The 20583-nt window shown below is 53.2% G+C and overlaps 1 protein-coding gene across 1 annotated transcript; it reads right to left on the bottom strand.

Moving 5' to 3' along the window:
- Positions 1 to 1465: 1465 nt before the first annotated feature.
- Positions 1466 to 19183, bottom strand: LY9 (lymphocyte antigen 9). Its single transcript, XM_044449281.1, has 5 exons — positions 19117 to 19183; positions 12480 to 12803; positions 11424 to 11681; positions 10701 to 10754; positions 1466 to 2264 (listed from the first exon to the last, which is right to left on the bottom strand). Exons 1-5 carry the CDS (start codon positions 19166 to 19168, stop codon positions 2116 to 2118), a joined length of 837 nt encoding a protein of 278 aa, XP_044305216.1. The 5' UTR covers positions 19169 to 19183; the 3' UTR covers positions 1466 to 2115.
- Between the last annotated feature and the right edge of the window lie 1400 nt (positions 19184 to 20583).

The raw sequence follows: 20583 nt of genomic DNA, 5'->3' as shown, positions 1-20583 counted from the left end.
GTGCTAAAGGTTTCCCTTCCCGTAACAGGATGATGAAATACCGAGGCAGGTATTGGTGAGTGCGCAAAGGGGGAATGCCCACAGGGCGCCCTCTGCAGCACATGGCGCTCCTCCCCCAGGCCAGGAGCGAAGCCGAAGGAGGCGGACACGGACTCCGGATTCCATCCCGTCTCCCGAGGTGCTGGCCAGTGCCAGGGCTGTGAAAAGCTGCCTGTGGGGAAAAGGATGGCGGGGAATGAAGGCCACCTAAATCCCCATTCATTCTGGAGGAGGCGGCAGCAAACACCCCCCATCCGAGGGAGGAGGCTGGGAATTCGCCAGAGCTGGGGTGCAGCCCCTGCGTACTTGCACAGCGATTAGACTACATGGGTGTCCACTGCCTTAGACCTCCATGGACACTGGGAACCATCCCTGAATGAGCTGGGAACAAGGAATAGCTCTTGCACAATATTCTGTCTCACACACGCACACTCAGCATGGGAGGTACTTGGCTCAGCAACGCTACAGGAGAAGGCTCTTGGAATTGCTGCAGATCACAGGATGAATGAGAAAGCATCGTTTATCGCTGCCTTAACATAAGAATCTCTTCCCAAAGCTGCTAAGGGCTCGGAGGAGGGCAGCGAGGGTGATGCGGGGACTGGAGGCAAAGTCCCGGAGGAGAGATGGGAGGAATGGGCCGGTTGGGCCTTGAGGAGGCTGAGGGGGGAGAGGATGGCACTGCGCAGGTCCTTGAAGGGCTGCCACCCGGAGGAGGACCAGGTCTCTTCTCCACCATCCCAGTGTGGGACAGAGGAACAGGCTCAAGGGACAGGAACCCAGGAAAAATCCCCTGGCGGTCTGAGCAGTCGGCGCTCGGTCCTTGAGGGGGAGGGGCGGGCTCGCCGTGCTGGAGGCGTGAGGCACCACCTGCCCGGGATGCTTGAACCGGGGCCCTGTGCTGAGCGCGGGGTCGGCCTCGATGGCCCTCTGGCACCTGCCAGCTCCCTGGTCTGCGATTCCACGGGTTTGAATGTTGGCCTGCTCCTTACAAGGACGCCGGTACCCGGAGGGAGATCGCTGCAATCATCAGGACAAGTGTCCACCTTGGTAAAATGGCAGAATATTTATTTATGAACTATGTTTCTATCCCGAGGAATTCAAGGTGCCTTCCCTAATTCTTCTGCTCTCAATCTAATCCTCAGAACAACAACCCTGTGAGGTAGTCTTGGCTGAGACTGTGACTGGCCAAAGGCCACCCAGGGAGCTTCCTGCCTGAGCGGGGACTTGAACCCGGATCTTCTGAGTCCCAGTCCTGCACTCTCAGCCGTTACACTGCACTGGCTCAGTGAGGACAAGTTACTTGTAAACCACCCGGATTGCTCTGGCTACAGGGCAGGATAGTGTTACCGGACTGAAACCAGTTAACAGCTGGGGCGAACCCTGGGTGGACCCCAGACCCAGAGCCAAAGAGAGCCTGAGACGAGACTTAGAGCTAATAGCAGTTTTATTCTGGTGCACTATAGAATAAGCAGAGACAAAGGGGAAATGCTTCCCAAATCAGAGTCTCGAAAGAGGTACAGAGAACATACATTATATACCCTATGTCATAACATGTTGTCCGGATACAAAGTAAATTCATTTCCCCATTATTCTTTGTTCTATTTGTTAGTTTACAGAAAACTCTGTATTTATCCAGAGACTCCCCTTTCTCCTGTGTCTGTTGATTATCTCTGAATTATTCACACCCCTCTATGTTTCTCACCTACCAGTAATTTATAATGCAATTTGCTACTTTTACTGAGGCTTCACCCGGATCCCAACTGGTCCCAGGCTCCAAAGATGCTTCTCATCGACCCTCTTTGACCTCCAGTCATCCTGCCCAGCAGTTCACACAGGGGTCCCCATGCCTCCCCGCTCCCTCCTGGACAGGAAGTGCAACGTGGCTGCAGATTTCTGGCTAAGTGGTTAGCCTAAGTGTTGTGAATGTGTTTCAGGTAACAATAGAAATCAAATGAGAAACAGGCCCACCGGTGCTTGAGGTGATGGAAGCTCGTGGTGGCTGGTGGAAAGGTGGGCGGTGATTGGCTCAGGCAAGGAAGGGTCTCTCGGCAGGGGGCCTTCTTGGCCTCATCTCTCCTAAGGCAGGGAAGGGGCCCGCTGGCGGGCATCCCTCTTCTTGCTGCTACAGGGCCATTTGGTGAAGACGCCAGCAGCGATGGTCACCTTGGCTGCAAGCAGGGCCGCAACAGTAACGCCAATGCCAAGGGAAGGATCCGCAGTAGCACCTGTGAAAAAGAGAGGCCGCGTCTCAGCCCCCACGAGGACAAGCTGCTTGCCAAGCGCATTTCTGGGCCTGGACCCGCCAGGTTTCTCGCTCAGCCTTGGCCTTGGCGCAGGGTCCGGGCAAGGAGAAGAGTCCCCAGGCCCCCTGGCCAGAAACGGGCCTGGTGGATCGGGGGCTGCGGGGAGCGGTGGGGGCTCCAGCTGTGGCCGGGGGGGCCCACCCTCAGCCCCGCATCGTTAGCACCTGTTTTCATGGACCATGTGAACCGCCTGCAGTGCTTTGGTGGTGGGGCGGGAACAGGTGCAGTGACTGAACAGACCTTCAGTGGGAAGGGGGCAGGTGATCGAGCCGGGCAGGAGCCCCCCCCGGAGGCGGGAAAGTTGAATGGGCCCCAGGGCTGGCTCTGCAGGATGGGGCTGGGGGGCCCAGGGGGGGCACACCAGCCGTGCTTCTTCCACCGATACCCTCGACGGGAGGGCGAGGTGGGGCGTTCTCGGAGCCTCCTGCTCCGACCGCTGCAGCGTGTCCTACGTGGGGCTGCCCCTGGAGGCGCCCCAGACACTGCCGCTGGCCCAAGACGGGGCGGCCAGAGGGCTGGTGGGGCCCGGCAGTCGGGCACTCGTCTCCCCAGCCCTTCACAAGGGAGGCCGCTCTAGGAATGAGCTCCATGGTGCACACTGCACAGAGCGGCCCGCTCCCTCCTAGAGAGTCCCGCAGAGGAGGCCGAAAGCGCAGCCGCCGCTTCCCAGGATGCCCTAGAATGGGGTTCCTTCTCTGTGGCACGAACCGTCCTTCTCTCCAGCCCCATTTCCCTTTTTGGGGGAACAAGCTGGAGGTCTGGGGGCCGCAAGCTGGCGCTGGGGGCCATCAGCAGGGCACGGGGAAGGGGATGTCGCACCCCAGTTAAATCCAGAGGTGGCCAGAGCACCGTCTGGTCTAGCACTGTTGGATGCGCTGCAGTCCCTGTGGCCTGAGGATGTGGCCGAGGAGCCCGGTCAAGCCGGCCCACCACACATGAGCGCGACCCTGGCCCCCCCGCGGCTCCCCAGCAGAGCTGCAGAAGGGACTGGCACCGGGGCCCGGGAGGCTGCCAACGCTTTTGTAAGAGGGGCTGCGATTGGGCCCCTCCTGGAAAAGGCCCCCTGGACCAGAGGATGTGGATGCAGCATCCCTGCCTGGGCAAGGCTTGAGCGGGTGGTGGTCGGGCATCTTGCATGCAACGGGCTATCCAGATCCGTGTCATTCAGGTTTCAGGCCTCTTCCTGGACCAGAGACTGCCTTGGTCACGCTGTGGAATGGCCCCTCTGGGAGAGAAATGGGGAGTGCGCCCCTCTGGGTTCTCCTGGGCCTCTCAGCAGCTTTTGACACCATTGACCATGGCTCCCTTCTGGACAGGTTGGTCAAGTCGGGAGTATGGGCACTGCTTTGCAGGAGTTCCGCTCCTCCTTGACTGGCCACATTTAGAAGGAGATGCCAGGGGATTGTTGCTCTGTGCCGTGGCGGCTATGCCGTGGGACTCTGCAGGGCTCAATTCTATCCCCCATGTTCTTTCACATTCACATGAAACCACTGGGGAGTCATCCGGAGGTACGGGCTGAGATGCCATCAATGTGCTGATGACACTGGGCATGTTCAGCCTTGAGAAGAGAAGACTGAGGGGGACATGGCATCCCTCTATAAGGACCCCAAAGGCTGCCACAAAGGAAGGCCAAGATCTCTTCTCGCTGATCCCAGAATGTAGGACACAGAATAGTCAAGTCAAGCTGTGACACCCCAGATTCAGGCTGGACATCAGGAAAATATCCCAGTGGGACCAGCCGCCTGGAGAGGTGGGGGGGCTCTCCCGCACTGGAGGCATTCAGAAAGAACCTGGGCAGCCCTCTGAGTGGGGTGGTGCAAACCAGCGTCCTGCACCAGGAGGGGGTTGGACCCGATGGCCTGCTGGCCCCTTCCAACTCTACACTTCTGTGAGTTCCCAGGCAGATAAAATGGATGGGATGAGACTCTTCTCCCTGCACTCCCTCTAGTTTGTTCACAAACACGTTTCGGATTACAGGCAAGCTGCCTTTACCACAGCAAGCAGATGAAGCTGCGCAAACACACCAGGTGGACGTGCAGACACAGAAGGCGAGCATCGGCCCAGGGCACACGCCACTGCTCTGGAGGACGCAGCTCGTGAAACATGCGTCCGAACTGCAGCGCACCAGCCCTCTCCCTGCTGCGCCACTTTGTTCTATCAGCGTATTATTGGATCTCATAGACCCATAAAACACAACAAGTGCACCCAAAGACACACACAATAAACATAAGCCAAACATATTGCCAACAGCTCCAGAATGTCCATACATTATGGCACAAATAACTGAGCTCATAAAATGTCACGCCCAACGATGGGGTCTCACCCAGTATTTCAGGAAGGCCCCTTCTGGGTACACACCTGAACGTGGCGAGGGGCTCTGGGAGCGTGAGAGAAGGCGAGGGCCATGCTGCCAGGAGGCCAGGCTCCCTCCCCGGGCCAGGGTCCTTGCAGGGACCCCAAGGTGGAACGGGCAAAGCGGGGGCCCCGCCGGGCTGGATGCACCCCCTCTTCAGGGGGAACGGGCACACCCGCAGAAGAGAATGGATCTCTCTAATGGGGGCGGGGGAGAGGATCCTTCGCAGAACGACAACAGAAGGGACGCTCAAGCACTCTGTGGCCCTCGGGGCAGGGAGATCAGTGGCAACCCACTCCGAGTCCTCCTTGCACTGAGAGCCCTGCGAAGCACGAGAAGGAAAGGCCAAATCGGAGATGGAAGGACTCCAGAAAGGGAGCTCAACCATGCATTTACAAGAGCCGAGCAGCTGCGCCGGCCGGGCCATTCTGGAGGGCACTCGTTCCTGCAGACTGAATCCACCCAGATCCCGTCGCGAGGTCGCCAACAAATATAGAAACAAAACGGGCCCGCAGAGTGGAAACAAGCCGTATCCTTTCCAGTCCCGGGAAAGGAGAGGCAAAAGAGCGCAGCAGCCATTGCACTAACTTCCTGCGCGAGCAAAGCGACGTTCACGGTGCCGCAGCAAAGAGGTTCCCCCTGCCTGGAGCAGGAGACGCCGGGCATCCAAGCTGGATTCTGGAGAGGAAGGGGCACTCAGAACCCCAGGCAAGGCAGGTTGGACGCGCAGACACCGAAGCGTTTCGGAAGAAGAGCGGTCTCTGCTTTGCGGACTGCAGCAAAGCCTCTGGCTGTGTGGATCACGAGAAGCCACGGGTGGTCCCGAAAGAGATCGCGGGCCACAGGCGCCACAGCGAGGGCAAAGCCTGTGGAGAGAGCGAGGGGTCCCCCACAGGCAAAGGCATCAGACACGGGTGGGTGCACTTTTCCTTGTTCGATCTGTTTGCGGAACGTATTATAAGAAAAGCTGGATTCGAATCCGAGGAAGGAGGAAAGTTGAAAGAAGACACATCGATAATTGAGGACACGCAGACGATGCCATCTTACTCGCAGGGATGACTCCAGATCAAAGTGAAAGAGGAAGTGCGAAAGCAGGATTGCAGCTGAACATTAATCAAACAAACATCATGGCTATGGAAGCATGACAGAACTTTACAGTCAACAATGAAGAAATTTGAATTGTGAACGATCTTGCATGCCTTGGCCCAGTCATCCCTTCAAAGGGAGGCTGCAGCCCAGAAGTTCGAACGGGACTTGGAAGGGCAGCAAGGAAGTAAGTAGAAAAGAGAATGTTTCACTGGAGACCAAGGCCAAGAGCATCCAGGCTCTCATTTTCCTGATTTCTGTGCATGGGCATGAGGAAAGCTGACGGGAAGAAAGTCGTGGTGCTGGGGACAGCTTTGTGAGTTCCCTGGTCAAACAGGAAGGCAAACAAGGGGATCCTGGCCCAAATCAGGACAGAACTTTCTCTGGACGCAAACATGACAAAGCTGAGACTGCCATACTTTGGAGATGTCGTGAGCAGGCAAGACTCCCTGGAGAAGACGACCAAGCCAGGGAAAGCCGAAGGCAGAGGAAGAGAAGGGAGACCAGAGAAGAGACGGTGGACTTCCTTCAGGAAGTGGGGCTCAGCAGGGCTCTCATGCGTAGGATGCTCTGGAGGACTTTCACTCGTTGTTGTTGCTAGTTGGGAGGTCGCACCCAACCCACCTGACCCCATGGACAACATTCCTCCAGGCCCTCCTGTCCTCCACCATCCCCTGGAGTCCACCTAAGCTCACACCAACTGCCTCAGTGACTCCATCTAGCCACCTCATCCTCTGCCGTCCCCTTCTTCTTTTGCCATCTATTGTTCCCAGCTAAGGCTCTTCTCCAGGGAGTCCTTCCTTCTCATTAGGTGGCCAAAGTATTTGAGTTTCATCTTCAGGATCTGGCCTTCTAAAGAGCAGTCAGGGTTGATCTCCTCTAGGACTGACCGGTTTGATCGCCTTGCAGTCCAAGGGACTCGCAGGAGTTTCCTCCAGCACCACAATTCAAAGGCCTCAATCCTTTGGCGCTCAGCCTTCCTTATGGTCCAACTTTCACAGCCATACGTTGCAACTGGGCCTTGACTATACGTACTTTTGTTGGCAGGGTGATGTCTCTGCTTTTTAGTATGCTGTCTAGATTTGCCATAGCTTCCCCCCCAGGAACAAGCGTCTTTTAATTTCTTGGCTGCAGTCCCCATCTGCAGTGATCTTGGAGGCCAGGAAAATAAAATCTGTCACTACCTCCATTTCTTCCCCATCTGTTTGCCAGGAAGTGATAGGACCGGATCCCATGATCTTAGTTTTCTTAATGTTGGGTTTCAAGCCAACTTTTGCACTCTCCTCCTTCACCTGTATCAAGAGGCTCTTTAGTTTCCTCTTCACTTTCTGCCATTAGAGTGGTATCATCTGCATATCTGAGGTTGTTGATATTTCTCCTGGCAATCTTAATTCCAGCTTGTGATTCATCTAGCCCTGCCTTTCTCACGATGTGCTCTGCGTATAGGTTAAATAGGCAGGGTGACAGTATACAGCTTTGCCGAACTCCTTTCTCAATTTTGAACCAGTCAGTTGTTCCATGTCCAGTTCTCAGTTGCTTCTTGACCCGCATGCAGGTTTCTCAAGAGACAAATACGATGGTCAGGTACTCCCATCTCTTTAAGAACTTGCCACAATTTGTTGTGATCCACACAATCAAAGGCTTTAGCATAGTCAATGAAGCAGAAGTAGATGATTTTCTGGAACTCCCTAGCTTTCTCCATGATCCAGCGTATGTTGGCAATTTGATCTCTAGTTCCTTTCCCTCTTCGAAATCCTGCCTGTACTTCTGGTAGTTCTCGGTCCACATACTGCTGGAGCCTAGCTTGTAGGATTTTGAGCATAACTTTGCTAGCACGTGAAATGAGTGCAGTGGTGCGGTAGTTTGAACATTCCTTGGCATTGCCCTTCTTTGGGATTGGAATGTAAACTGACCTTTTCCAATCCTGCGGCTACTGCTGAGTTTTCCAAATTTGCTGGCATATTGAGTGTAGCACTTTTACTGCATCGTCTTTTAAGATTTTGAATAGCTCAGCTGGAATACTGTCTTTGTTGTTGCTTTGTTGTTGCTCAGACTCCTACCTGAGTGGCCTAGTGCTTTCCCCTACTTTCTTCAACTTAAGCCTAAATTTTGCAACAAGAAGCTCATGATCTGAGCCACAGTCAGCTCCTGGTCTGGTTTGTACTGACTGTACAGAGCAGGGGTCCTCGAACTTTTCCATCAGGGGGCCAGTCGGAAGGCGCTGGCGGTGGGTGCAGGCTGCCAGGGCGGTGCCAGCTGGGGGGGGGGTGCGCTTGCGTGGGGCAGGGCGAGGCAGCCGCTTGCTCGAGTGAAGATAGCTTTCTCTGAGTGAGTCCAAAACGATCTCCCCGTGAGCAAGCTGCCACCGTGCACACACAAGGCAAGGCACCGGCTTGCTCGCGAAGAGATCATTTTCTCTGAGCAAATCCAAACTGATCTCTGCGCAAGCAAGCAGCACGCGCACACGCAGAGAGTGCAAAACCTCTGGGGAGAACCAGTTAAATGGGCATGGCGGGCCGGATCCAGCCCATGGGCCGTACTTTATTTATTTATTTATTTATTTATTTAATTTATTAAAACATTTCTATGCCGCCCCATTCGCCGAAGCCTCGGGGCGGCTCACAACATAAAATTAAAATATAATACATACAACAAATTAACAATATAAAATAAGTCACCCTGGCCAGATAAAATAAGCAAATAATATTAACAATTAAAATGATGTTTAAATAAAAAGGTCTTCGCCTGGCGCCAAAAAACAAATAACGACGGCGCCAGGCGGACCTCTCTGGGGAGCACATTCCATAGATTGGGCGCCACCACAGAGAAAGCCCTCCTCTGAGTACCTACCCTCCTAATTTCTTTCACGGAGGGTTCCCGGAGAAGGGCCTCTCCCGCAGATCTCAGGGGGCTTTGAGGACCCATGGTACAGAGCGTCTCCATCTTTGGCTGCAGAGCACATAGTCAATCTGATTTCTGTGATGACCATCTGGTGATGTCCATGTGTAGAATCGTCTCTTGGGTTGTTGGAAAAGAGTGTTTGCTATGACCATCGTGTTCTCTTGACAAAATTCTGCCAGCCTGTGCCCTGCTTCATTTTGTACTCCAAGGCCAAACTTGCCTGTTATTCCAGTTATCTCTTGGCTTCCTACTTTAGCACTCCAATCCCCCATGATGATACAGACATCATCTTTTGGTGTTATTTCTAGAAGGTTAATTTTAGAATTCTTGTAGGCCTTCATAGAACTGGTCAACTTCAGCCTCTTCAGCACCAGTGGTTGGGGCAGAAACTTGGACTCCTGTGATATTGAATGGTTTGCCTTGGATTCGAACTGAGATCATTCGGTCATTTTGGAGATTGTATCCCAGTACTGCTTTTCCTACTCTTTTATTGACTATGAAGGCTACTCCATTTCTTCTGAGGGATTCTTGCCCGCAGTAGTATACCTGATGGTCACCTGAATTAAATTCACCCATTCCTGTCCATTTTAGTTCACTGATTCCTAAGATGTCGATGTTCAGTCTTGTCATCTCTTGTTTGACCACGTCCAGCTTGCCTTGATTCATGGATCTTACATTCCAGGTTCCTATGGAGTATAGATCTTTGCTCTGTACAGTCAGTAAAAACCAGACCAGGAGCTGACTGTGGCTCAGATCATGAGCTTCTTGTTGCAAAATTTAGGCTTAAGTTGAAGAAAGTAGGGGAAAGCACTAGGTCACTCAGGTAGAAGTCTGAGCAACAACAAAGCTAGTGGAGGAGACAGTATTCCAGCTGAGCTATTCAAAATATTAAAGGACGACGCAGTAAAAGTGCTACAGACTTTCCTTTCACCACCAGATACATCGGCAACTGAGTGTCCTTTCGGCTTTGACCCAGTCGCTTCATTCTTTCTGGTGCTACTAGTACTAGCCCTCTGCTCTTCCCCAGGAGCATATTGGACACCTTCCGACCTGAGGGGCTCATCTTCCGGCATCATATCTCTTTGCCTTTTGGTACTGTCCGTGGGGTTTTCATGGCAAAGATACCAGAGCGGGTTGCCATTTCCTTCTCCAGTGGATCAGGTTTGTCAGAGCTCTCTGCTATGGCCTGTCCGTCTTGGGGGGGCCCTGCATGGCATATCTCAGCTTCATTGAGCTACGCAAGCCCCTTCGCCACCACAAGGCAGTGATCCATCATTGGGCTGCCACAAATTGGAGATGGCTTAAAGGCACACAGGAGCAACAGCATCGCAGAAGAATTTCATCTTCAGATGTACCTGCCCCACTTTCTCTCGGTCTGAGGCTCAAAGGAAGGTGCATGAAACGAGCGAACCGGACAGAGCCTCCCACAAGACGCAGGGTTCTCGGGAGCCTGCGGGCGCTGCTCCTCGGAAGGCCGGCTGGCCCTTCCCAGCCTGCCCCATCTGAGCGTGTGCGCGGCGCAGTGGGGCAGCCTGCTGGAGCGCAGCGGTGCGCCGGCTCCCGAGGGAGCAGAAGGCCGGCGGGGTGACCGTGGCGAGGCCCACCGGGGCCCCTCGGATGGTCTTTGGCCCACGGGCCGCCTTGGTCAGCAGCGTTGTGCTGTGGAGGAAGTCCCTCATGGGGCCGCCACCCCCCGCCACCCCGCATCACGGGGCTCGTTGTCGCACCCCCTCTTCCCGCCCCACCCCGCGGGATCAGGGTGGAATGGTGGCCAGGGACACTTTCGCGGAGGCTCACGTGCGACACGCCACCGAGCTTGGGAAGGGAACACGCCTCCCGCCCGACACGTGGGCCCAGGAACTGGCCCTCCCGCCCTCCTCCGGCCCTCCTGCAGGCGAGGGGGGCCCGCGGCACGCGCCTCACCCGGCTGTGCGCCGCCTCCCCTGCTCCGCAGCCGGTGCCTCTGGGCACGAGGCACAAGGCAGGGGGACAAACAAGACGAACGGGCTGGGGCTCACCATTCTCCCAGGCAGACTCCGTCACAGGCCTCGCCGTTGTGCACTCAGCTTGAGCTGATGGGCAGAGAGCAAGCGCGCAGGTCAGAAGGATGCAGGCGGCAGGCAAAGCCGTGCGGAGAGCTCCGAACTCCTCCGGCGACCCCAGTGCCGCTCCCCGCCAGGCAGATTTCTTGTCAGGGTGGGGTCTTCTCTGCCCACCTCATACAAGTGCAGTATGTGAGTGGGCTAAGAATTCAGCACCTGCACACTTTGAGCAATCCCTTAACAGTGCATGTTTCTAGTCCTCAGTGCTACACATGTGAGCAACTGCCTTGGGAAATCAAATTGGTCAGAGAGGGGGCTGAATAAGAGGGCCAGCGGAGCTATTTTGCCTTGCCTTTGATGTGAAGACGCAGAATAGTTTTTGGAAATGCCAACAGCAATGAGGTTCAGTTGCACTCCGTTTCTGCACCGCACACCCCTTCCAATGCTTTGTGCACGTTTCTACCCCCCACAGCGTCCTGCACATGCTCAGCCCTCTCCACGGCCACGTTGCAGCGGAGCCCCCGGCTGCATGGCTGCTCCCACCTTCCCAATCCCCCGTTTTCCTGGCCTGGCCCCCCAGCTGCACCCCCAGGCAACGCTGGTCTGATCAGCTGCGGAACGGGGCAGAGTGGGCCCTTCCGAGCCAGGCGGGGGCGCAGCCTTCCCTCCACGGTCTCTTTTGAGCACAGGAAAACTTACCGGTGCAAAGCTGTGCTAGGGATGCTGTCCTGGATGCGGGGCCGAGCGGGTTCCGTGCGGTGCAGGTGACGTTCAGATCGGGGTCCTGTGGCCCGTGCCGGATGAGGAGGGGATTCCCAGGGGCGGGAACACTGCTGCTGGTGGGGGCCCAGCTGAATTCCACACCTTCGTCCCGCTCCTGCGTGGAGCAGCTCAGCAGCCAAGTGCTGTTCTCGTGTCCCTCGCAGCGGAGAAGCAAGTCAGCCTCCGACAAACGCTCTGCGCATGGGGGCGGGGGGAGCATACAGAGAGCACACTAAGGCGCAGGAGAGCGAACGATTGCACAGAAGGGCCCAGTGCAGGAGCAGAGAGGCTCCAGCTCCTGCTCCGTCTCTGCCCCGCCCACTCGCTTCGCCAAAGGGCTTCCGGCCATCTAGTCTGACCCCGGCTCCAGCCGGCTCCACTCATGACATGCCTGCCGTGCTATGCACCTTCTGTCCAAACGCGCCTGGCAGCTCCCGCCATATGCCAGGCAGCACGCCAGACATTGCGTGGCTTTTTTGTCCGACCTGCCACGATTTCTCGTGGGCAGCACATGTAGGCAGCCGCAGGGCTGTTCCGAGGCTCGGCTCCAACCTTGGGAAGTCCGCAGCTCCAAACTCGGAGCACCTGACTCGCTGGTGGCATGGAAAGATGCAAATGCAACCGGGAGAGGGTGTGCCAGGGAATGGGGGGGGGGGGCGCCCTGGCAGTGCCTCTGCCTCCTTCCCTCCTGCCCCACAGCGCACGAGCGAGTGGGGGGGGGCTCTTTAGCCACCTCCGCCTCAGAGGGCGCCATCGATCCCGCTGCCAGGGCCGTGCGCATGTGCCGGGCGGTGGCCCTCCTGGCAGGCCCAAGCCAGCGGGGTGGTGGCCCGTGGGCAGAGGCTCCCCGTGGAGGCCGCGGAAGCTCCCAGAAAACGGTGCACTGCCCTGCCCGCCCCTCTGGAGGCCTTGCTGGCCCTATGGGGACTGGGAGAGGCGGGAGGGGAGCCCGAGGAAGGTTCCCCCGCCTCCCCTGCTAGCTGCAGCACTTACTGAAAACCCCCAGCTGGAAGGTCTGCCTCAGTGGTTCTTGCTGTCCCTGCAGCTGTGTTTGTGCTGTGTATAGCCCAGAGTCAGTTCGACGGAGCTCGTGGATGTGCAGCTGCTTGCAGTCCGCGGAGACATTCATTCGCTTGGAAAACGCTGGGATGATAATAGTGGCCTCGCACGGCGGTTTGGGTTTCAGATAGGCAAGAATTTCAGTTCCTTTTCTTCCAAGGCTCCTAGTCCAGGAAATCAGCGTAAATTCTTTCGCCGTCTCCACCTGGAAAGTTGCAGAGCCTCCCAGGACCGCCATGATGTTCCCCCCGGAAGTTTCTGAGGGAGCCAGAAATAGCACTGCTGTTACCACTGTTGTCTACCACACTTGTTGCTGATAGTAATACACTCCTGCAAGCAGTCAGTTCCAGTCATATGTGCAGAGCAGGGCTCGTGACGACTGCTCAGGGCATGCCAAGAGACACTGCTCTAGTCACTTACTAGATTTCTGTTTAAAGAACTCTGAGTGGCTTACCTAATTCTCTCCCTGATGCTCTGCATCTTTTTTTTTTTTTTTAGATTTTTATTAAAAATTTTAAACTAATACTAAAAACATCAATCATCAAATACATCGGACATACTGGGTCAGCCCCCTACTATATATCTTTTCACATTCTATAGTCATATTCAAATCCATTTATAATAACTTAAAAACTCCTTTAACTCTAAACCAAGTCCCGTTTCTCCAGCCAATAATAAAAAAGATCCCAAGTTTGATAGAAGTTGATATCTTCTTTCTCCTTCAGTGATAAAGTCAATCCATCAATTTCTGCATCACTGGTAAATTCAGTCTGACCATTTCAATAATTTCGTTGAAGGATAATTCTTCATTTTTCCAGTATTGAACAGATAGACTCCTTACCACAAAGATTACAAGTAAAATCAAATACATTTCTTATTTTCTAATGTTTCAATATAATACCTACTAAAAAAGAAATTTCCGGTTTAAGAAACTAGGAATTTTTGTACCACTTCCTCTACTCTGTATAATAAAAATACCCAATTTATGTTTAAACACACAACATCCATTTAACATCTTTAGAAACATCTTAGCTAATCTATTTGGCGACAACTACTACCTATAATAGATTTTATACAAATTTTCTTACTACTAAGTTGCTAGTGTTTCATCTAACTTAAACATCACTTAATCAAATGCTATTTCCTTATAAAAGCCCCACTCTTTATCATCTTTAACATATCTTGATTGTACCTGCCTCTTATGTCACCAACAAAGACCAGCTCCCTGTTCTTATATTTCTTAGCTCAATTTAGATCATATCTTATAATCCCTTCAGAATTCAATGCATTTAAATACAGAGAAGCTTCCATGGGTTAAAAAAAGAAAAGAAAAAAACCTTCTTAGTACAACTTTTCCTACACCAACATTAATAATTTTCTAGTATAGTAACTTAAGAACAAAAGAATCATGTAACTTAGCCTTTCCATACCACATATAAACATGCCAACCCATTTAAATCATTCCTTTTTAAGATAAGAAATCCTCTCATTTCTTCTTTACACCCCTGCCCCATCTCTCTTCCTTTGTTTTCAGTAGCTGTAGTGCTTGTTGTGAATCAGTATTCTTCAATGTCTGTATTTCTTGTTGCAAATCAATATTCACTATTTCTTGCTTTGTTTTCAGTAGGTGTAGCACTTGTTGTAAATCAATATTCATTTCCAATGACTATATTTCTTGCTGCAAATCAATCTTCACTGTTTCTTCTTCCTCACAATAATATGTAGTTAATTCGGGATCTATCCCTCCTTCTTTTTTTCCAGTAAGAAATGTTCCTTCTTTTGATAGCCAGAATCGATTCTCTCTCTCTAATATAACAAGTGAATCCCCTGATAGTTTATTTATTGGCTTTGCTAATTTTGTTTCTTTATCCACGATTTCAACTTTTTCATATGCTTGTTGTATTTTTGTATATTCTGTTCAATATTAGGTTGTACATCTACCAAAGCCTCCTTAAAAGAAATATCAAGTTTGTCAAAATATTCTTTTTGTTCAATTGAAAAGATTTCCTGTTGTATTAACATCGCCTCTTGGGATATTTGCAAAGCTGTTAAGGATTCCTGTATTGTCAGGAGTGTCGTCTTTAGCTCTTCCATAGTGGTAATAATTTTCACCAAAGATTACAAGACAGCAGCAGAAAAAATATAGGCTAGAGTAAAAATACTTGCTATAATCCAAATAGCCACCGGGTGGCATCAAAGAGCACTCTTTCTGTACCATCCTTTGTCCAACAGAGAAAATGACGTGTTTCAATTTGGCAAAAGTCCAGTTGTTTTTGGCAAGAGTCCAAGAAAAGGAGAGAGACAATGGCCAATCAGTGTAATTTTTATCTTCTATCACTTTATTTCAAAATAATTATTTTTTCTGATTCTTCGCCCTTGGGGAGGTTAGAGAAAAAAGGTCTTTCTCTCAAGCCTCAAACTTTCAAAAAGAACTTCCACTCCTCTCCCCCAAATCAGTTGCTGCTTAAAACTCCGTGGTGGGGGGGGGGGATTCCTCCCTCCAGCAAAGGGCTTCTCCTTTCTTCTTTATGCCAAATTAGAAGCTGTGTTGCTCTTTCACGGGCGATATAGAGAAAAAGCAAGATAAAAATGCTTACCCAGCAGACCGATGAACTTTCAGCTAATTAACTATGCTTATTATCCGGCTGTTGGTGGCTTGTAGGGAGCTTTATCTCTCCCCTGTGTTGTCCGATTGAGAAAAGCCCGGATCTCTTCCAATAAATACAGAGCCGCCGTGCCGCACAATTAGAAGAGAGCCCGGACAATCTATCTTTGCCCCGACGGAGCTTAGATGAGCCCTCCCACGGCTCTCTGTCGAACAAACATCAGCGTGATGGCGAGAGTGCCTGCCATTCACCGCCACTCCGCCATGACCCAAACCGGAAGTCTCCCCCTGCTGCTCTCCATCTTATTCCCAGAACAACAACCCTGTGAGGGAGGGTGGGCTGAGAGGCTGTGCCCGGCCCAAGTCACCCAGTCGGCCCCATGGCCAAGCAGGGGCTGGAACCCGGATCGCCTCAGTCCCGGCCCCCTGCTCTACGCCAGGACACACGTCCACACTCTGCTCCAACATGTCAGGACCCAAGCGTGGCTGCTGCCTTAAGAAGACGCCGTTCTTAGCTAGACTGAGAAGCTGCTGGAGGCTAATATTGTTAGTGAGGAAACGCCTGTGAAAAACTGAACCATGGTGTCCATTTGTTTCTGAAAGGGCGTATGTCACCAACGGATCCCCTGAGACTCCAGGCTGAAAAAACCCAGTGCCTTCAGTCTTGCCCCATACCGCTATCAGCAGCTGAGCATTTCACTGCATAGAAATGCCTAGAAATGCCCCTGCATCCTGTGCAAGTACTAATATTATTTAACCCTAATCCTGAAAAGACTCTCCCTGGAACCCACCTGTAGCTCAGGGCAAGGGCGGGTCATGTTTCACGTGATGCTGCATTTGGATTTCCCAGCTCACAACACCCCTGCTCATCATCCCTGAAGTAATGCATGCAGGAAAATTTCAGATAGGTCCTCTTGCTTATATGTGCCTTTGTGTTATAAAATCAAAGCTGCACTTCTTTCTCACAAAGCACCAGCTTTTCAAGCCAGGTCACTGTTTAGCGTGGCTGTTTCCTTGGCATTCTTAGCTAGACTGAGAAGCCTCATGAAATACCTGTGGCCTCATCAGCAGCAGAAACACTGAAACAAGGGTGTCCATTTGTTTCTGAAAGGGCCCCTAAACATCTAGTCCCACGCAGGCAAGCGCCTGCTGAGTGTGGTTGTCACACCAGGCTTCCCGAGTGCTTCCTCCACCGGACACATTCACTTGTTTAAGCAGGCAGACCCACCTGACCTGAACTGGCAAGCATTTGCCAGACTGACCGGTCAATCCGGCAACCAGTCATGCTTCCCATCCTATAGTTACCAGTATTTCCGACAGCTTATTTATTTATTTAAGTTTTTTGTATGCCATCACAATTACTAAAAAAGTCTCTGGGCGGCTTACAAAGAGCTAACATTATGTCATGCCTAAATGCATCAAGATGCTCTTGTACTAAGATTATCTGAAAACTTACACTCTGCACTGGTGTACGTGACTAGCAGGTTATGAAAGTGTCTGTATGATTTGGTAGTTCAGTTTGGCTCTACCTGGTAATGTATTATTGTTAGTGACTGCAGGTACTGGGCCACCGATCAATAAAGCCGCAGAGGTTCAAGCGGCTGATCTTTCCCACAGACCCGAGTGTTTATTTCCTCCTCACAAATTGAAACTGAGACTCTGTCAATGACCACAAAAGGGAACTGGAGGTGGAGAAAAAGGTCAGCAGCCATACTGGCAGAATTAGAGAAGGGAAAGCAACCTGTCCGGATCCAATTCCCCTTCTACGAATGTGTGGCGCAGCTCTGAAGATGGTGCAGAGCTCTGGCGGGGGCCCTGCAAAAGGGCATCGCGGAGCTGAGGAGGGGCAGGGAAGGCCACGGAAGCCTTCCGTGGTGGGGGCAGCGGCTGCCCTGCAAGGAACGGCTCGACAGCTGGCGCTGCTTGGCTTAGCCAAGTGGAGAGAAAGGGCAGGCCTGACGGAGGTGCTCGAGATCATGCCGGGTCTACAGAAGGAGACCCCCCCCCAAAGAAAAACCCTAGACCTCAAAGAGGTCACTTCATGGGGCTGGCTGGGCGGAGAGTCCGGATGCGTCCAGGGAAGGTCGTCTTCAGACAGCAGACTTGAGCTGTGGAACTCATTGTCACAAGAAGCTGCACCGGCCCCCAGTCCCGATAGCTTCAGAAGGGGATTGGACACCCGCATGGGGAGGACTAGCTGTGGCTGCTGGTCCAGGTAGCCGTGGGCAGCCTCCAGGGGCAGAGACAGGTGCCGGGGAGCATGGGCAAGAGAGTGCTGCGGCAGTTCGGCCCGGCTTGGGTGTTTCTCATGGTAGCCACAGTGCCACAGTGTGAAGGGAATGCTGGACTAGAGGCACCCTGGGCCCGATCCACCCGCCTTTAGGTACATTCTTCATGTCCACCATGTGGCGGGTGGGTGGGGGAGGGGAGGGGAGGGCCCAGCCTGTCCTTGTGGTGGCTGGGGCTGTCCGGGGTGCTCCCCACTGCAGCATTTCGGGGGGGGGGGGGAGCTGGCGTGCGCCCTCAGAGATGCACAGAGGAGCAGGGTCGGAGGTCCCAGCCCTGCCCCGTGTTGTTGCCTAACATCTCCAAGGATCAGTCGCATGGTATTTTCCCTCAGAAACCGCAAAGCCGCCAAATTGTGCAAGCAACGCAGATAACTTCCGCTACGCTTGTGGCGAGGTTACATTTGCGTCTCAAAGTGCACGCCACCTATACTTGGGATGCGAAAGAGGGGACCAGGACAAGCGCTGGGCCCCTCCCTCTGGCTGCTTTCCACGAGCACCTTCTCTGCCACTGGCTGAAGCAGAAGAAAAGGCCATGCCTTTCGCAGTCCCGATGGTGAGGAAGGAGCCCGCCAATCACAGCTGGAGTTTCTCGGGAACAGCAAGGCAGACGGCTATGAACAACACGTGGAAAATTTGCTCACGTCCCGTAAAGCACTTGGTGCAAACATGTCACTGAAAATTCACTTCTTACACTCACATTTGGACTCCTTCCCTTTGAACTGTGGGGCAGTGAGTGATGAGCGTGGGGAGAGAGTCCACCAGGACATCGCAGGCATGGAGAAAAGATCCCACGGGAAAGGGAGTCCGTCCATGCGTGCCGAGTACTGCTGGAATCTCTCCAGGAATGATCCTACTGCGGTTCACAAGAGAAAAGCCAAAAAGAGCAGTTTAGATACCGAATAAAGATGGAACCTTCTCGTTTAATCTGATGTTAGAGCTTGCCATGAAAATGCTACATGAAAAACCAATACATAAATGGAAAGTTATGTTACTGGTGTCAGTAAAAAGATAAATGGCACCATTCTCATTGCTATATCACATTTTGCAGAAAAGCTATGGAGCGTCATCGCACACCCACCTTGTAATTTTGAATTATTTTGATGCAATTTTGACCTGAAGCTGTATCTTGGAAACTGGAGCCAATTAATACTCAGGACTTAATTTTCCTTCATTAGTGACCTAATTCTGGTAAAATGTAGCTACTTTCATTTCCAAGGTTTTCTCCTTGTAGACCAGAGTGTGATGTAAGACACCAAAGACCAAAAAACCAAAACCAGTAAAAACAACTCGGCAAACAGCGGCTGCCATTTCACTGCCCCTCTGGAAATGCTTGCCTGAGAAAGGAAGGTGTCCCACAAACGCCCAGGCCAAAGTATCGCAGGCCCAAGCCTGGCCTCGGCTGGAAGGGCGCTGCAGAGGATGGAGCCAGCACACCAAGGACCCTGCCCCGACCTGCGTCGGACACCCAGGAGCATCCCTTCAGCTGTGCAGAAGGTCCACGACTCCAGGCCTGCAGCTCCAAGCAGGAGGAGCAGGAAGAGGGAAGCCACTCTGAGTTTGAAAGAGCACCTGCGCCTCAGGAGAAGGCACTTACGGCCCCCAGGAGCCCCCCGCCCAGTCGTCACGCCGTAGTTCTCTTCGAAACTTCCTCTGAGAAAGAGGTGCAAGCAAGACTTACCGGCTAGAAGACAAGCGATGAGCAAGAGGCAGTGTGTGCCGAGGCTCCTCATGGCTTCTCGGTTAGCCACGTTCCTCTCAAAGTGAGCCTCAGTTCCTGGAAGCGCCTTGCACGCCGCTGCAGCCCGCCCTCTCTGAGCACCGCTTCCTGGGGGGCAGGGGGGGCTGGATGTGCTCTACTTGAATTTCAGCAAGGCTCTACTTGTTGACAGCAAACCCCCCTTTTGTGTGTTCCAGCAGGGCTGGCCTGGTGAAAAGCAGAGCCGATCCCAGCCATCCCGCCAAGGCTTCCTGCAAAGTAAGCGGGCCCTGTCTCTGTGCGCCTTGTGGAGGTGGCGGGTGGCCACTTAGACGGCTGCACTGACTGCGTGTTGGTGGTTTGATGGGAGCAGAGCTCTTAGAAGGCAGGGGAGGGTGAACGAAAGCACTGGCTGGCTGAGGGATGCCCCGGCACCAGGGGGAGCAGGTATTTCATGCAGCAGGTTTATCGCGAAGAGGAGTTTGGGCCAAGGACATCCCTAACCCCCACCCTCTCCTCGCCCTGATCTTGAAAGACATGAATTGCTGGGAGGCAGGGGAGAGAGGGGGTCCCAGACTGGCGGCCTGGCATCACCCATCTTGGGGGAGAAGGGGCTGTCCTGCCCCCAACAGCTCTGAGGGTCCCTGCCTTCGACCGGACTCTAACTTTGCTGCAGGAGCTCTTCCTGGCCCGCTGTGGAGACGCCACTGGGAGGAGGCTGTGCTCGGCGACTGAGGAATGAGGAGTCCAGCGTCTGCGACGGGGCACCAGGCAGCTCTTGCATCCTTGCCACTGCCTCTCCCGCGTTCCCAGGGCCCCTCCCTGCTTCCCCGCCGCTTTCATGAGCCCCCACTTTTACTCTGGCTGGGTGCTTTGGTGAGCTGAGCACAATACTCCAGTTGTGGGCGCACTAGACCTGTTCTCCCCGGCAGAGGAAGGCGGGATGCGCCCCAACGGAGCAAAGCTCAGGGAACCCAGGTTCCATTTTGATGCAGGAAGCACTTCCTGACAGTCAGGACCCCGAGGGTGTGGAATGGGCTTCCACGAGAGGTGGTTGAGGCCCCACGGGAGGTGGTTGAGGCCCCATCGGTGTGGGTGGTCAAGGACAGACTAGACGTGCACATGGTGGGCATGTCATGAGCGGAGCTGGCTAGTGCTGGGCGTCACACTAGATGGCCGGGAGACCCCTTCTGACTCACTCTGTCTCTGTGTTTCTAAGAAGAAACTGGGCAGCCCTCTGAGTGGGATGGTGTAACTTAGTGTCCAGCAACAGGAAGGGGCTGGACCCCATGGCCTTCTGGGCTCCTTCCAGCTCTTTTATTCTATGATTCTATGAATTTTTATAGTTTAAACAGAACAAAAAGGGAGAATGATAGCCCACTGTGTAAGCCGTTGTGGGTTGTCGTCCTGTGCAAACCCTGTGTCAGCAGGGTGTCAGCAAGCCACCCT

Source organism: Varanus komodoensis, unplaced genomic scaffold (genome assembly GCF_004798865.1).
Source record: "Varanus komodoensis strain SLA01 unplaced genomic scaffold, ASM479886v1 scaffold57, whole genome shotgun sequence".
Lineage (NCBI taxonomy): Eukaryota > Metazoa > Chordata > Lepidosauria > Squamata > Varanidae > Varanus > Varanus komodoensis.
This window is presented reverse-complemented; position numbering and strand designations above follow the sequence as displayed.